Source organism: Acipenser ruthenus, chromosome 1 (assembly GCF_902713425.1).
Source record: "Acipenser ruthenus chromosome 1, fAciRut3.2 maternal haplotype, whole genome shotgun sequence".
Classification (NCBI taxonomy): Eukaryota; Metazoa; Chordata; class Actinopteri; order Acipenseriformes; family Acipenseridae; genus Acipenser; species Acipenser ruthenus.
The window spans coordinates 89,885,042-89,903,018 of NC_081189.1; the positions used below are offsets into that span (position 1 = coordinate 89,885,042).

Below are 17,977 nucleotides of genomic sequence, written 5' to 3' on the forward strand. Positions count from 1 at the left end.
ATACATATTTCAATATTCCTTGCCATGGCACACTGTTGTACTTATTTCCAATATAATAATGTAATTTATATAAAGCCTTTAAACACAAACAAGTAATAGTTGGGTATAGGTTACCATCACTGACAATGTTACCGTTTTAGTTTTGTGCATCAAGTTGACAGATTTTATAATATCAAAATCAATTTTAAATTAAGACATAGACATTTTAATATTCTGTACATGATTACAAACTGTATTTTGCTGACATTAAATTACCTCAAGGCAGCTGTGTAAGAAATTAATTAAATCAGATAACTATTTTATACAGTTATGTTTTGTTTGTGGAAAGGTTACCTCAACACACTTCAAGTAAAACAAAAGTTGTCTCAACCAAAGTATAATAACATTTCTTAAACAAAGCTAAGGTTTGTTTAAGTCTTGAACTGTCCTTTTATCCTGTATGGAGTGAATTGCAAGCATACACTATATGTATATGTAACCAAAGCTTAGTAGTTCCTACTACTTTGTCTTGGAACAGGGTCTGGATTTAATTACAAAGTATTATTTATTTCTTAGCAGACACCCTTATCCAGGGCAACTTGTTACAAGATATCACATTATTTTTACATACAATTACCCATTTATACAGTTGGGTTTTTCGCAAGTATCTTGCTCAAGGGTACAGCAGCAGTGTCCCCCACCTTGGATTGAACCAACAACCCTCCGGTCAAGAGTCCAGAGCCCTAAACACTACTCCACACTACTAAAGCTGTGTCACTACCATAATGTTAATATATTCCAGACACTGTTCTGAAAAACCTAGCCAAAGTAATGGGAACAGATTCGCTGCATCAAGTCATGGTTATTGGAATGGCCTTGTTGAGAAGTGGCACTGAAATGAGCAGGTGCCAGCAGCCATTAAGCTTTTGCTAAAGTCTGCTCTGCACTTGATTTATCCATACTATAGTATGAAAGGGTTGAGCGTGGGTCTAATTGTTGGAACCTGATCCTTTTAGCAGCTACCCATGGTTTCTGTTGGGATTGGATGTTTAGCAGCGGTTGCTTGGTCATACGGGCAGCAGTGTGGAGTAATGATTAGGGCTCTGGACTCTTGACCGGAGGGTCGTGGGTTCAATCCCAGGTGGGGGACTCTGCTGCTGTACCCTTGAGCAAGGTACTTTACCTAGATTACAATCAAGACTGATACTGTTGCATTTTCAGCATTCACCGAATTGTTTATCAGTTATCCATTCTAAAACTTTATACATTTGTGGTTGTAGATGCCAAATTATTTAATAGATTTTTTGTTTTTTTACTAACAGACACTTTTGAGGTTTGCGGCAGGTTATTGTATCACACAGGCTTAAATGTGGGTTTTAGTCAAAGAAAGTGAATATTTTAGTTAATTACAAGGCTGTAATGGGGTCTTTAATAACCACTTAACCTTCATGCCTTGCATTTACACTTGCATCTTTAGCTGTTGTACTCAAAGACAGACACTTGCATATAAAACCAAAGGAGTAACTGCGTTTTCTCAGGAAACAGTATGTACCCGAGAACATGCATATTTATGCATATGCATATTTAGCCACATCCAGCTTAAAGGGTGTTTTAATTTTTTGAATACCAGTTGAAAATCCTTCTAGCTTCAAAGTTGCTTGTGTGCAAATAATGAAATACCTGATGATAAACACTTGTTATGCATATGGATCAGATCTTACTGAAAAGTATACTAGTTTCAAAATTCTTCTCAAGTATTTCTATATGAAAATGATCACTTACTAGTGTATGTATTTTGGCACCTGGACTAGTATGTCATATGGTTAAAATTCTTTCTAGGTCCCGCACATGTACATCATTTGGTTAATTTTACATGTGCATGACCCAATCACTGAAGACAAATTGATGAAATATAAGAAAAGAACAATTACTTTATTTACAGAACATTTTCTGACACTCGCCCAAAAATGCTTCTTCTTTGTTCTGTTGTCATGTTTTCACAGCTCTCCAGAATGTTGGCAACTATTAAAGTCTGCTGAGTGGTTTTGGCTTTGACCCAGATTCGACCATTCAAACCGATAACCATCTCAAATGGGAATATCTTCTCCAGGTCCTTAACTATCTCACTCTGTGGTGAAAGGAGCCTACAGTGAGAAATAAATACATTTTAATACACCATGTATCTCAAATAAAGCAATCCACAAATCTTTACAATAAAACAGTATATTCATATAAATGAGCTCTACTCGTGTTAATGGTAAATGGGGTCTTGTCTCTGTCCCTGCAGATGCTTACGGTATCATCATACCTATCTTATGGAGACCCACTTAGACAATTGTAATAGGATTTGACATGGTTCTTCTAAGATGGTTCCTTCATGAATTTTTTGTATTCCTTTATAGGACTGACCATTTTGTGTAACCTGAAATGATTTGATCTGACATATAAAGCTGATCCTTTGTTCCAACTTAGCTTATTGTCTTTAAATAAGACCTTTGCTATCTAGGTAGCAGCCTCATATTGTTGAAGCAAAATAGATTATATGGGAAAAGACCAGTTTATACTTTTTTATAGTCGGGCATCCTTATTGTGCGATTTCGCAAAATGACACGTCTTGTACTATAGAAGACGCCCTGCATACAAAGTATTCATTTTATTAAACAACCACACTGCTATGAAGATTTGTCGTTTTTAACTTTCAAATTGTGCTGCAATGTCATATGAATGGGATTACAGTATTAAGCAAGACATTGTGGTTGATTTCTTATGTGATTTATAATATCAATATACCGTGCTTTATGGTGTTAAAATAAAGTTAATAATCAAGTTTAAAAAACAGCCCTTTTAGAACCTACTTTCTTACGAGTCCCAGTGAAACCTTGAAGAGAAGACCGCCAGCTCCAAATACTCCCATTCCATTTGCTCGTCCACAGCTATCAATGCAGACCAGCTCAGGCTCCATGTCTTTATTAGCAATTATAAACTGAGCGTAAACAAGATCTCCCACCTGAAAGACAATATTTAAAACAGGCTCACAATGAATGGTTACAAATCAGTCAAATTATATTATTTACAGGCAACTTAAAAACACTTGAAACAATGCCTTATAAACTGTCATGGCTCAGTCTCAGTGTGTAACTATACAGTCGTTATATACAATCCCTGCTCAAGCGCCACAGTCATGATCCGTTTTACACTAAAATCTGATTTCTTGATGCCTGGTTACCACATTCTTCCATATACGGTCACATTTGGTAATTAGACTGGTTTAAAAGTTGTCAACAATCACCGTTTGGCAGGTTTGTAGTGGCATAAAATACCACATATGTAGTGATGTTTCAATCCTGCATTGTGGTTTAAACAGGGTTGGAAATAAGACTCCCATTGCATAGCCGTTTGATCCAGTCCTGGTTTTACTTATATACTGTGGCAAATCAAGCTTGTATTAAAACCTGGAATGGGTGAAACTGCTATGCAATAGGAGTCATATTTACATCCCTGGGTTGAGGAATATTTTCAGTAGCCCAAAAAAGTTGTTTACTCAAAATGAGGTGCTGTAAATATGTATATCGTGACAACGGTCCAGGTGCTATTTAATGGTGGCATGAATGATTCACTGAAAACCATGATAACTTTGTTGTTTGTTATACTGAAAGTACATTAATTACTGCACTGCTATACTAACGGATTTAAAAAAGTACCATTAGCGTATTTGTGACAGGATAGCGTTTCCCACATATACATTACTTATAGCAACATAGCTTCTGCTGTGCCACAATATTAAATAATCATAGTTTGTTATTTGGATAGCAGTGTCATTATTAAAATCTACAGACTTGACAAATGTGGTGAATAGATTAAAATGTACTTTAATATTTCTAGACCATCCTATTCTGTTAATCTAATAGCAGAATCCCCTCCCTTCCCCCCCCCCCCCAATACTAACACTAACCCCCCCAACCCCAACCCTAACCCTAACCCCACACTAGCTGGCTTGCAGCTAAATTCACTTAGCTGTTGAATGCTAGCTGCCTGCCTCTTTTAAGCTAGGGTTTCCCAATCCTGGTCCTGGTGACTGCTGTGTCTGCTGGTTTTCATTCCAACTGAGTTCTCAATTACTTAATTAAACCCTTAACCTGTCAAAACCCCAGCCCCTCACAGACAATTTCCGCCTGGGGGGCTGTGCCCTTAAATAAATCACAATATCTTCCAAAGTATAGACAGCACAGGCATGGTTCAGGGCTTGAATTCAAGGTAACCCTTTGGGCATCATGACTAAAACCTCAGGTGTGATAAAAGTCTTACTCAGTACCACACTGGAAGGAGATATCCAGAAAAAAAACATAAAAAAACAACAAACGCTTCTATAGTCATTTTTTCAACTTGTAGCATATGAAAAGAGACAGATTTTTTTCCAGTGCTTCACCAACATGTCTAATATACTGGGTAAAAATGGAACTGTTTGAACAAAGGGATCAAATTCTACAGGAGTTTTTACAAAGCTAAGCCCAAGGGTCCCCAAACCTCTCCAAAAATAAACATTGTGTAAATCTTTGTGTCAATTGATATACTAAGTTCTAAAAGGGATGTTATCTTCTGGCACCTCACAGGCTAGCCATTGCCACATGCATTTGCCTTTGAAAGGCTTTTTTTTTTTTTTCCCTTATCTCATTCAAGAGGTGGGCGTGTTTGTTTGCACATGGATTACTCTGTGATGGATTGGGTTACAAACAAAGTAAAGGTATGAATGGAAAGCTTGTGACCTCCCCTACAACGTGATCAGGGAGAGTTCACCGTCATCAAGGTTGTAAGACCAGAGCAGCAAAACGCAAGCTAGTCGATTGCTTTTGTTTTGAATGCATGGGGGTACTAGACACATTGTGAATGGGATATCTCAGCGGTGAAATGACGGATTCGAAAAATTCCTTCGCTGTTTGACGGTAGGAAAACAACGATTTTGATATCGAGTCAGCTTTTTTTCTCTTTTGCTTTTGTAATAATATTAAAAATGAGTTATGAAATATAATATTTACGTGCAGTTCCGTGTTCCGCCCGCGGGACTAGAGGGCGTAAAAGGTTAATTGAACTGATAATTGAACTGACCTTTTTACTTGTGTTCAGCTCTAAACAGTTGCAGATTTCAAGTTAGCTATAACATTTTATAAGTAACTTGAACTCTGCAACTGTTTAAGCGCTGAAAACAATTTGAAAGCAAATGATGTTAAGTAATTGAGAACTCAGTTGGAATGAAAACCAGCAGACACAGTGGATCCCCAGGGCCAGGATTGGGAAACCCTGTTTTAAGCTATACTGATTTCCTGATTAAAGAAATCCACATGACTTTTGTACCAATAATGTAGTGTAAATAAATTAGAACATTTAATATTTGTCTCCACTAAAATTACTCTCAATGTCCATCACCCAAAAATGCAAAAGCATTACAGAATCTCATAGAAAAAAAAGTCACAGTTAACTTCAGTATTGCTAAAACATTTTGTACAGTATTCTGGTCTGTTTCTTACCTGCACGTTTGGCCTGTTTCTTTTTGTTGCACCTTCAAAAGCCAGATATGACAACGAGGCCTGCTCGCTTCCTCCAACGTCAACCTTGAATACATCTCCAGATTTTGCCGTCACAATCCCAATCACACTTTCTCCCTTGGCTGGCACATACTGAAAGAAAAAACATTACACACAGTCCAGTCAGTCTGGCAAGTCCTTATCAAACACAGTTTTGCCTAGATATAGTAGTGCCAATAATTAACAACTTAACAAACGAAATCATTTTTGCTAATATAATGTCAGTTATGTAAGGAATTAGCTGAAATGTTTGACTAATTGACTCCCTTCAAAATACCATTAACAACTTAAGTTCTCAAAATTGTCTTCATGTGTATAAGCATATCAAAAGTATTGTCAGCTTTATGGATATAGCAGTACAGAAGAAAAAAAAAAAAACATTCCCTTCCCATGGTACCCAAATAGGGTACTGAACAGTGACATAATAGCAGCAGTAGTGACACAAAGTAAGTGGAGTAGCAACTGGAAGTACCAGTAATATGAGGAACAGTCGCCCATTTTACAGAACATAGTGGGATAGAAAGGTTACTTGCTTTAAGTTGCTTAGTTAAATATTTCTGTTAAATAGATTCTCCAAACTGAACTAATGATTAAAATGTATCACAGACACAGGTTATAGTATTAATGATCTTATAAAAAAATAAAAAAAATACAGTTGTTGCACAAACGATTTCCACATTGAGGTACTGTTAAGCGCGTTCTGCACTATAACTTTATAATCATTTATGTTGCTAAACTTACGTCTTAATTGTGACTAAAACAAAGGGTGTGCAATGTTGTTGCTGTGCAATGCAAAGAAACATATAAAGCAGGGGCACAAAACATTGGGACACTGTTGCTATGGACTTCAATTATTATTATTATCATTATTATTATTTATTTTTTAGCAGACACCCTTATCCAGGGCGACTTACAATTGTTACAAGATATCACATTATTTTTTACATACAATTACATTATTTTTTCATACAATTATCCATTTATACAGTTGGGTTTTTACTGGAGCAATCTAGGCAAAGTACCTTGCTCAAGGGTACAGCAGCACTGTCCCCCACCAGGAATTGAACCCAAGACCCTAACCACTACTCCACACTGCTGCCCTAAATTACTCTTTTTTTTACCTAGCTGAATACACTTGCAGGGATATCTAGTAGCACAGCTGCTTTGGTAGCAAAGACGTCCTTAAATCTGTGGTTTATAGACTGGACTTTTCAACCTTTTGTGTACAGCTGTTTACTACTTAAACTATCACACATATTTTTTTGCCCCTCATACTCATCACACCATTGTCTTGTCCCAAAACTATGGAAATAAAAAAATGGAAACACTTATTTTAGTAAATAAAAGTAAATTGCAAAAACTATTTTATTTGAAAATTATAGAAATGCAGTTATTTTTCTTGGTCATCAAACAAGCAAGAACCGCATGTCTCTTATTATTCCCATTCATAAATACCTGAACAGGAACCACTTTGAGTAAACAAAAACAGAAGTTAAATCCTAATTTTTTAACACTGTGTAACTAAAACGTCCATCCCTTACCTTACAAAAGTTAGTATGAAAACGTTTCTACAAAAGAAAAAACCCATCCAGCACCTCAAAACTGAGCCCACGGTACAAATGCATTCAAACTCCTGTAGCTGTCTTTTTTGTTCTTTATACTTTGCAAAACGGATTCTTTAGTAGCGGATTCGACATACTGTAATTTTATTAAATACTCAACACACTCAGAACTCTCGCTTTACATCCCGCCTAGGAAGGCAATCTAGTGTGTGAGCTCAGATTTGTGAATTTACAGCTGCCCCGGCGCCTGTTTTTCACTTGTCCCGCGTTATACCGCCAGCTTTATTCTCTTAGCAAATGTCACCAATATAAAAACAGTGCTATTTGTACCCGTTATATCGCTTCCCAAGTTAAGCAAACGTAAATATAAGCATTGTAGTTTCCCTCATTGTAGCTCCAGTGAAATAATCATGGCCAATTAAAACAACAAAGTTATGCAGTTAACCTTTGACTCGCTTTCCTAATTCGTTGTTAACTGAACGTTCATACCAATGTCATCAACACTCCCGCTCCCAAAGCAAAACAGAAAGTACAAAATGGCGAGTCGACCCTACATTTAACACCAGAGCAAAAGAAAAAATCTTCATGTATGCATCTGAAAATAATAAAGCAAGTCAGTAAGATATTGCAAATGTTTTCTCGCCTAAGTGAGGTATATATTGTTACTCGATGGACAATATATATATATATAGTGCCACAAACAGTAAAGTTCAAATGACAGTACAGTAAAAATAAATAAATAAATAAATAAATAAATAAATAAATAAATAAATAAAGTACGCTTTTCTGTTTTTATGGAAATGTTGTTTGGGTGATTTGAAACTAAATGAGTGTTTTATTTTTATTTATTCATGTATTTATTTATTTATTTAAGTATAAACAGTTCCTTAAAAATAACCATATATGTTTCATGAGAAAACGTCATTAGTACCTACTGGTGAAAACTAGTACTGTAAAAAGAACTAGTGAAAAAAAAAAAATAATAATGGCCTGGCAATACTGTAATTGTAACTACAAAATTAAAACGTTTGAATTTATTGCAAACATAGAAGGTTGTGTGTGTGTGTGTGTTTTGTTGACCCTCACTATAACGCCACCCTATTGCCAGTTTTTGACCATGGCCCTTACCTGCCGGTATAGAGGGTTGACTATAATAGAAAAAAATACGTAGAATGCCATTGCTCCCGTTGACCAAAGTTTGGAAACCCCTGTCTTATAATAATAATAATAATAATAATAATAATAATAATAATTATTATTATTATTATTATTATTATTTATTTCTTAGCAGACGCCCTTATCCAGGGCGACTTACAATTGTTACAACATATCACATTATACATTATTTCACAGTATACAGATATCACATTATTTTTACATACAATTACCCATTTATACAGTTGGGTTTTTACTGGAGCATAAGTACCTTGCTCAAAAGGTACAACAGCAGTATCCCCGACCGGGGATTGAACCCACAACCCTCCAGTCAAGAGTCCAGAGCTCTAACCACTACTCCACACTGCTGCCCTGTGTCTTAACTTATACGTTTGCCCCCTTGTGGAAAATACCTGTATTGAAATCGAAAGAACGTTGTTATTGGAATAATGAGAAGGTTCTACCTAATAATAATAATAATAATAATAATAATAATAATATTAAATAATAATAATACATTTTAAACTACTGGACTGTACTCTGTTTGGTTTGAATGTCCTCAGATAACCTTTTACTAGTTATTATATAATACCACACACGTGGGTTGAGCACATTAGTGAACATGCAAATGTCTACATGTATTTACAGCTGCTGTTAATTAAAAGTGTTAAAACACAATTGCCAGTTTAATAGATAACTAAGTTATATACAATTGCACACTTCATCGGTGATTTTTACCCGTCTTTGTTGCAAGTCTATCCAGTACAGGTTCGGTTCCTTGTGGCGGAGAATGCCACTTTTACAGACAAATACATCTTCCCCGTCCCGACGCAAGCCAGGCCCACAGATCAACTTCTCTCTTTTATTTTCTGACTTCTGTATTTCAAACGCGAGGAGATCCCCTGGAAGAACTGCCTCTCCGATTTTCTCTTTAACGCAGCACAACATTGCTTCTTTGCTGTTAGCAACGTTCGCTTCCGGGTGAAAGGCAAAAAGGAACATCAAAGCCGTTTCAAAAAATAACACAGCGAAGCCTACCGAGAATAAAGTACATGCACCATAGTATACCGTATATGAGCAAAAACAGGCGCAATAGCTCACTGCGAGGATAAGCGCCCCACAAAGAGAAGCCGTGGATGCATATTACTGGAGACTGCAGACATTGATAGAAACGAGTTGGATATCCAATATAAAAAAAAGTGTGCGCGCCTCCTTGCGCCATTATACCGTAGTAAAGGAATGCGCAAATGAACAATAATACTGTATGCTTATTAAACTCAAAGGTTAGCCACGACGTAATTTATGTTACTCATTTCAATGTGGCAGAAACCTCAAAATGGAGCGAGGTAACCAGTGGTGTACCACAGGGATCAGTATCAGGTCCTCTGCTATTCTAATCTACATTAATGATTTAGATTCTGGTATAGTAAGCAAACTTGTTAAATTTGCAGACGACACAAAAATAGGAGGTGTGGCAAACACTGTTGCAGCAGCAAAGGTCATTCAAAATGATCTAGACAGCATTCAGAACTGGGCAGACACATGGTAGATGACATTTAATAGAGAAAAGTGTAAAGTTCTGCACACAGGCAATAAAAATGTGCATTATAAATATCATATGGGAGATACTGAAATTGAAGAAGGAATCTATGAAAACGACCTAGGAGTTTATGTTGACTCAGAAATGTCTTCATCTAGACAATGTGGGGAAGCTATAAAAAAGGTCAACAAGATGCTCAGATATATTGTGAAAAGTGTTGAATTTAAATCAAGGGAAGTAATGTTAAAACTTGACAATGCATTAGTAAGACCTCATCTAGAATATTGTGTTCAGTTCTGGTCACATTGTTACAAAAATGATATTGCTGCTCTAGAAAGAGTGCAAAGAAGAGCAACCAGAATTATCCCGGGTTTAAAAGGCATGTCGTATGCAGACAGGCTCAAAGAATTGAATCTGTTCAGTCTTGAACAAAGACGACTTTATTGTTTGTGTTTTGAACAAAGACGACTTTGTTCAAAACACAAACAATAAAAAAACATGAAAAAAGTATGACAAACAAAAAGAGAGACACAATTCTGTCACAATTCTCCCCAAAACAGTTTGCAATAGTATGCAAACTCAGAAAACACTCAATACAAAGCTAACAATGCTTTCTCTGTCTTCAGTTTTACATTTTAAGATTGTACAATCTGATAATGCATTTTTGTATTTTCCGTGCTAATACTCTAATAAACAGTTAAAAAATAATAATAGTGAGTGTTCAGTTGGCAGGTGCTTCCTAAAACTGCACACATTATTAAAGGGAGATTGTGAAGAACAGGGTTTGGTGTAGATTTTCATCCCCAAAGAAATTAGAGGCAGTAATCATTAAGGAATGATTGCATGTTCCCTCTAGTTGAATTAAACACATCCCTGGTATGATATTTAAAAGCATTTCCCAGTTATCTTTCTATTTCAAAGACATTATGGTTACCATTAACATACCAGAGGTCCTCTTATCAGAACTTACCATTGTTGGAACCCTTATTATTTACCACCCTTCTATACCAACACTGTATATGCAGTCATTGATATAGATGAATCAATATTTGTTGTTCCATTTATTATACAATCCATTTATTTGAACAGTTTTAAAGTAGTTGCACAAATACCATAATTCTTAAGAGGCAATGTTTAAACTTGCCCCTGACGTGTGTTTGTTGCTAAAGTATCTGCCTGCTTAAAAATATTGTAAGCATGTAAACACCAAGCAATAGGTCTATTAACAAAAGGGAGGAGAAAACAATATGCCAGCGTTTGTCATATCATCTCCATGGCACCATGGAAATTAATTATTTGCATTATACAGATATAGCATTTTGTTTCTGTACATGCCTGGTAAAAATCTAAACAGATACCACTAAATTTAAAAAGGCTATACAAAATATTCCACTTATAGTTTATACAAAATATTCCACTTATAGTTTTTGGAGTCTTTGTGCTACAGTTGGTAAGTGCTCATCATTTTGTCACAATGTTATATGAATACTGTTTATATTAAAATGAATGCATGCAATTTTATTTGAAGCTAAATGTGAGGTATCATCATACAAAAATGTAATTATTATTATTATTATTATTATTATTATTATTATTATTATTATTATTATTAGTAGTAGTAGTAGTAGTAGTAGTCGTAGTAGTAGTCGTAGTTGTATTATGTTGTTGTTGTAATTTAATTTCTGTTTATAAATTAAGTCATCAGAGACATGTTCTTAAATATTCCAGTTTCTTTGAATTAATATACTAAAAAAGTTATTTAAAGAAAATAATATTTAAAGGAAATAGATGTTTTATTTAAATTGTACTTCAAAACATACTGTAGGCCTGTAACCTAAATAGATCAGTACCATTTTTTTTGTTTTATCTTAACTGCTCGCTCATCTGAACTTAAGGAACATGGGTTGTGCTTTATTTTAAGAGGCAATTGTTTGGTTTATTAACTGTTAACAACTTGTTGATTTTTGTTAATAGTTAGTTAATGTAAAGAAAACTATTTTTTAACTAATAAAAACGCCAGCTAAAACTGCATTTAGAAATACTTAAACAACCTTAAATTAAATGACAAACATTTAGACTAGAAGTCTTTTTCAGTATCTTCTAAAATATATTTAAAAAATAGTTCCCATAATGGTTGTACCTTCATAGATGACTAAAAAGCAGTGGCAATATTTATTATGAAATTAACATTATTAAGGACAGAGGAAAACTGTCAAGGGCATCTATCAGAATTTAACAGAATCCGATATAACACCAGCGATAAATTATCATGCAAGGACGAAAACAGCCATGCCGTCCTGTCTTCCATTCTCACGGTATATTATCTGCAGTTATCTGCATATTACCTGTTTAATAATAACATCTTTCTGAGAGCCCCGTATGTAGAAATGAATAAAACTACTTATTAATAACCATACATGGACATTGTTTGTATTTCAAATGCTGTGCATGTCTTGCGCTTGAGTGGATGAAACTCTCCATATAAATGATGACGCAACCCAGCGTCTGGGGTTCAGGTATATCCTACTGAGACCAGAGTTAGCTGCTCTGTTTGTATTTTATTACTACAATAAACTATACCTTTTTTACTGCCTTTACACCTTAATGGTGTGTGTTTTCTTACACACCCAACACACAAGGTGTCACTCTCTTATTCCACCAGTAACCAAAACAGTAACAGTCAGTTTCCTACTTCCTGGGGTTCATTTGTGGGTGTTTTGTATACTGCTCAGAGGGTCCCCTTTTAAACTGTATTAGATTAAGGGGGTCAAGTTTAATAAAATAAACAGCTGCAAATCTTAATGCAGAACAGAATTAGAAGGGAAGGGTCAGTATTTTAACATCAGTTGCAGTTTACTACTAAAATTGACCCCTTGTGTACTGATAAACCAGTTTACTGTAAGCCTACTATACACATTTGTTTTACACTAGCTAGGGAGACAGTTGTCTCCACGTACACTCTACACATCCTCTAGTTTTAGACAGTATATGACTATTGCTTTGGTTTTTCCTTGCTTTCGGGTCATGTTTTTTATCATAAAAAGTCGGTTAAGTTCTGCTTGCTCTGAGTTTGACTTTTTGCTGGAGTATACTTAGGGCTTTTAGTTATTGTTTTTTTATTTTCCATCTCTCTCCCTCCCTTTAAACCTTAATTAATAGTTGTTCAGCCTTAACTGAATACCAGATAGTTTAAATTAGCAATGCACTACTAGAAACTAATAAGCTGAATTAATAAGGTGAATTCGGCGATCAGAGCCAAAACATAATGCAGGTTCAAATGGAATCAGGTGAGATCAATTCACGTCGTTTGTTAACTCAATCAAGATATGAGGGTAAAAAGAAACAACTTCCTTTGGTAATTAGTGTTTGATTAAGAAAGCAAATTGGCTCAAAATATGTTTAAAGGGACATCACGTGATCAAAAATAAAACCCGAAAACTAGAAGACCTAAGTATGCTATTGGCCAGAACACCCTAAAACTTACAAACATAGCTTTTAAACAAAGAATTCTTGAACCTAGTGCAGTACCAGACACCATTTAAAAAATGCATGTGTTTCTTTCAAAACTGCCCAGACTTATATAACGGATGGTTGTACACAACAGGTAGGATGTATGGAATTATTGTGTTAGCTACACTCACTTTAACTATGAGTATTGCAGCGTATGATAACTGTCTGTTTTGCTTTTTAAGCTAGAGATGCATGCCCATCATAAAGACTGGAAGCTTTCAGGTATAAGAAGGATATATCGCAACACTCTGATGGCTGAAATTGGACAATTTGGCACAGGCCCTGGCAAGTTAATTTGGCCGACTGCTTTGACCCTAACACCAGAGGGAGACCTAGCAGTGAAAGACAGCGGAAACAACAGGATCCAGATCTTTAGCAGAGAGGGATTTCACAAGCATGGGTTCTCTTTCGGATCAAAGTCAGTGAAGTGCTTAGGTGACATTGCAGCTACTGCAGACGGCCGCTTGCTGGTGACAGATGGAAGCAAAGCTGTGAAGGTGTTTGCCAAAGACGGTGAATTAATTCATCAGTTAAAGCCCCCGAAGATGGACTGGAAAAGCTCACATGGCTTGGCATTACTGCCCTGTGGCAATCTTGCTGTGACTGACTGGACAGATGGAGGGAAGATCCATATTATCAGTGTGGATTGGAGGAACAATGCCATCCTGAAAATGAATGTGATGGAAGGGTTTGTCCGACCTGTGCAAATCTCTGTTAACAAGGTAAGTTTAATTAGCAGTCAACATTTCTGACTGGTTCATCAACAATTTATTTATTTATTCACAGTAAAACCTTGCTTTAAAGCAACCTCAAAACAAAGACATCCTCACTCTTAAGGCAATCTTTTGCAGTCCCAATTTGCTCATATTGAAAGCAAAGTAAAATCACTTTCACTATTAGGCCCACCCCTGTATTCAATACATATCTAGCCTGTTAACTTAAAAAAAGATCAGTAAATTACCATGTCACTTAAGAAGTGACTGTAGTGCCAGAAGAATGAAGGCAAGTTGCCCAAACCATGGGCTGAATGAAAGATGTAATTCCAGTAACAGTTGCCAACAACCTTTTAAGGCTGATTAAGGGCTTATTTGGAATGTGCTGTTGCCGCACAACATCACCCTAATGACCACAAGCATACTTGGTGGTTGTCCGTACAGTAATTTACAGCTGTTGGTATCATGAATTCAGTCCAGTTCTTTATTACCTAACTAGGATGAGAAACCACCAGGATGTTCATCCCATTTCCAAGGGAATCCTGGAAGACAACATGAAAAACAAATCTGAAATAACATGCGTGTAGCAAAGAGTGCGATACCAAATACCCATGCATAGTTTTATCAAAACTGGACAACATGTGGTTCCCAAGATAAAGCCGATTTCTGCATTGGCAGTAGGCAAGACAGAGGTACTATTGTCTGATAAATCCTGAGGGTTTTAAAAAAATAATAATAATAACATGACTAGAATTGTCATTAATGCTTTTCTTATCAGAATGAAGACCTATTAGTTGCTGAAGGGCAGCTCTTTGGACAATATGAAGGCAGGTGTGTAAAGATCATTGAAAATAAGAAGATCAAAATGAAGATCGGACCAGAACTTGGAAACAGACATTGTTTTGTAAATCCATCTGGAGTTTGTGTTGATAGAGATGGAAATATATTAGTTACTGACGAAGGGCAGAATTGTATAACAATGTTTAACCCTAACGCATCTCTGAGTGCATATGTGGTAAACCATGAACTGCAGGGACCTTTTGGAATTTGCATCACAAATGAAGGACACCTGGCTGTGGCTGACTGCTATCACAGTTGTGTAAAACTATACAGATACAGATAGAAACTGCAGCTCTAAAGGGTGGTTTAATAAAGAAATATGCCTGTCTAGTATTTATCAGGCAGGGGCCTGATTTTTTAAGCTTGGTAACCTTGAGTTGAGTACATCTCCAATAAAGCTCCTAAACTACAAAAAAGCAAATGGCATTTTTGCATACTTAATGTAAAAACATAAGTTTAAATGCAAAAATAAGACACACTTGACATTGATAAGAGAGAACATTTACTCTCAATCAACTTACCAAGTAGGTTTCTATATCTCAATATATATTTTAGCCAGGACTTTTATAAAAAAAAATATATTGACCTGAATCATTAGAAATAACATGTAAAAATTTGTAAGAATCTGTAGTACCAGTATGTATAATTTGTACAACAGCATGTAAGCAGAAATAATTGGATAAGCATTGATTAACTAGACAAGCATTGTCACACAAAGGACCTCTTCTTGTTCATAACTTTTCTTATGTTCTGATATCAATGTTATTTTGTTATGAATGTTCGTATATTCTGGGATAAATTGGACACAAAAAATGCAAGCTTTTCATAAGTACCATATTACTTTGAATTACCGACACCCTAGAATAAATGCTGCACTCAGATATTAGATTTGTAATAAGCGCAGCCCTTGAATAAACAGCACTCTCAATAATGAAACCTGTACATCAGCTCCTCTTCAGCATTGAAATATGCAGGTTAACCCACCACCCCATAGCTTTTTCTGTTTACTCTGTGAAGATGTCGGCTCTTTTTGTAGCTGAGGTACTTGCTTTCTCCATTTCCCCAATGTGACGCTCATCAACTAGTTCTCCAGCAGCAGGTCGATTGGCTTTCTGATCTGCAAGCTCAACAGTTTTCACTTAAAAAGCTAAGTTGTTGGACTTCTTCGCCATCCTGATCAAGTTGTATCCGCAGAAGCTTCAATATACGCCACCCTCAAATACCGTAAAAACCGCAATGAAAAATGGCGCCTTTTGAAAACCATAGTACTTCTAATTACTGCCGCCCTTAATAAGACGTGCAGCTGTTTTTAGCAATTCAAAATTGTTCATTTAAAGTAATATTGTTTATTTAAAGTAAAATTGTATATTATGGCATAACAAACACTCAACAGCGCTAAATTTAGAAATACTACGAGAAATTTGATAAATTCAATGGCAAACGTTTGAACTACTTTTTGAAATGTTTGTCTTTCAATTGATTGAGTTTCTCTTACCGATTTTATGAAGTAACCCTAACATATATATTCTAAAGGTCATCATCTGGATTGACAGACCATGGGGGTTGAAATCAGTGACTCCGTTGTGAACTAAAGAAGCTACACTCTTTTGCTGCTCCCCATTCGATACACAAGCAACAAAGTGGATGTTTCAGAAGGCTTTAATTTTTAGGAACTTTAATTGAAACATACAAAAGAGCCAAGTTAATCTGAGCAGCTGCCTTTTTTCAGAATCCGAATGTCAGCTTTGGTTTTCCTGTGAAGGAAGACCATTGATAAATTCATTATAATAATATTACAGAAACTTGTAATGTGGTACAGAGGGTTTTCAGGTAACACATGAGCTCACATGGCATTGTGTTGGTAAAGATTAACTCCCTTTTTAAGTAGCTTTTTTTTTTTTTTAAAGAGCCCCCTTTAAGTTAATCAGTCATACACATTGAGAACTAAAATAACAAATCAATTGAAAGCTTAAAAATCATTAGGAATTCTACCAATAAATAAAACGGTAATCTTACTGATTTCACCACAGAGCATGCACTCATTGGCGTAGGTATTCTCATCAGTCCCACAAACAGGTGCAAAGTTCAAAGGGCATGCCGGGCTCATTTTAAAGAGCTCACATCAGGCTAGTAAAAGAAACACACGCACACACACAAGTCATTCATTTTACCATTGCCTTTGTATTATTAAATTGCATTGCATATAAAAATTAAAAACACAGTTCTTAGTAATCTGATTTGTTGGGTGATGTTTTGTCTGAATCTATTGTAGCTCATTTAAGATTTAAAAGGTTCTTATATTGTTATTTTTTGGGGGGATTGTTAGAGATTTTATTTTTATTTTTATATTTTTAATACAATTTAGCACACTGTTTTCTGAGAGGAATAAAACTATTTGTTTTACAGTATAAATTAGCAAAAACGTATTGCCTTCTGAGTAGGCTAGTCTCTTAGTAGTTTTATACAATTACAATTATTTTATTCCTGTCCTTTGCCTTTGCAGTTGCTTACAAACCTTTCATGATTCACGTTAACTTTATTACTTTTTATATGCATGTCTAAGCATTAGGTGAGTGAATTCACTAAAAAACACTGCTTAGTTTAAATGTACATTTTTTAAATAATGTTTTTAAATAAATATTTGCACTCCTGGAAATGCAGTTCTTACAATTGGTGGCAATGTGAGCTTTCCCATGTTGCCACAGAAGACACCCATACAATTATTGGGTTCACTGTTTTAGACTGAAAAAGTACCTACAGCTAAATGTGTAAAATTGTGTAGGAGTTTTGTAAGATGTACTCTCCACTGATAACAAACTTGAAACCATTTTATTAAAACCAAGGCCTTCTGATGTGAGAGGCTAGTGGACCTAGCCCAGTCCTAAAACCATATGTCTAACAATGTTATTTACCTTACCAAAGGTCTTCATTTTTATTTTCTAATTCAGTAAATATGTTTTAAATACCAGCTGTTCCCCATGATATACCTAATAAACAGGCCTTAACATGTAGTATGATTACATAGTCCTCCACTTGTGTATAACTTGAATATTCCCCACTTTAGTGAGTGCTTTAAAAAACAAAGGAAGGCCCTCCCTA

General features: G+C 35.6%; 2 protein-coding genes across 2 annotated transcripts; one reads left to right on the plus strand and one right to left on the minus strand.

Annotated features, from left to right (window-relative positions):
• Positions 1–1,892: 1,892 nt before the first annotated feature.
• exosc3 (exosome component 3) lies at positions 1,893–9,347 on the minus strand. The gene is made up of 4 exons (XM_034035906.3): positions 9,014–9,347; positions 5,502–5,651; positions 2,835–2,986; positions 1,893–2,123 (listed from the first exon to the last, which is right to left on the minus strand). Exons 1-4 carry the CDS (start codon positions 9,275–9,277, stop codon positions 1,916–1,918), a joined length of 774 nt encoding a protein of 257 aa, XP_033891797.2. The 5' UTR covers positions 9,278–9,347; the 3' UTR covers positions 1,893–1,915.
• Positions 9,348–13,831: 4,484 nt separating this feature from the next.
• Positions 13,832–15,290, plus strand: LOC131739986 (tripartite motif-containing protein 3-like). The gene is made up of 2 exons (XM_059034363.1): positions 13,832–14,047; positions 14,817–15,290. The coding sequence occupies exons 1-2, from the start codon at positions 13,871–13,873 to the stop codon at positions 15,159–15,161; spliced, it is 522 nt and encodes a 173-aa protein (XP_058890346.1). The 5' UTR covers positions 13,832–13,870; the 3' UTR covers positions 15,162–15,290.
• The last annotated feature ends 2,687 nt before the right edge of the window (positions 15,291–17,977 follow it).

What these genes read in the sequence shown, in the direction of transcription:
- exosc3 (XM_034035906.3), bottom strand. Translation starts at nt 9,277, where the DNA reads ATGTTCCTTTTTGCCTTTCACCCGGAAGCGAACGTTGCTAACAGCAAA. An exon ending in GAAACAGGCCAAACGTGCAG is followed by an intron (nt 2,987 to 5,501) that starts GTAAGAAACAGA and finishes ATTGTCTTTCAG; the next exon opens with GTGGGAGATCTTGTTTACGC. An exon ending in TCACTGGGACTCGTAAGAAA is followed by an intron (nt 2,124 to 2,834) that starts GTAGGTTCTAAA and finishes TTCTCACTGTAG; the next exon opens with GCTCCTTTCACCACAGAGTG.
- LOC131739986 (XM_059034363.1), top strand. Translation starts at nt 13,871, where the DNA reads ATGGACTGGAAAAGCTCACATGGCTTGGCATTACTGCCCTGTGGCAAT. An exon ending in TGCAAATCTCTGTTAACAAG is followed by an intron (nt 14,048 to 14,816) that starts GTAAGTTTAATT and finishes TTTTCTTATCAG; the next exon opens with AATGAAGACCTATTAGTTGC.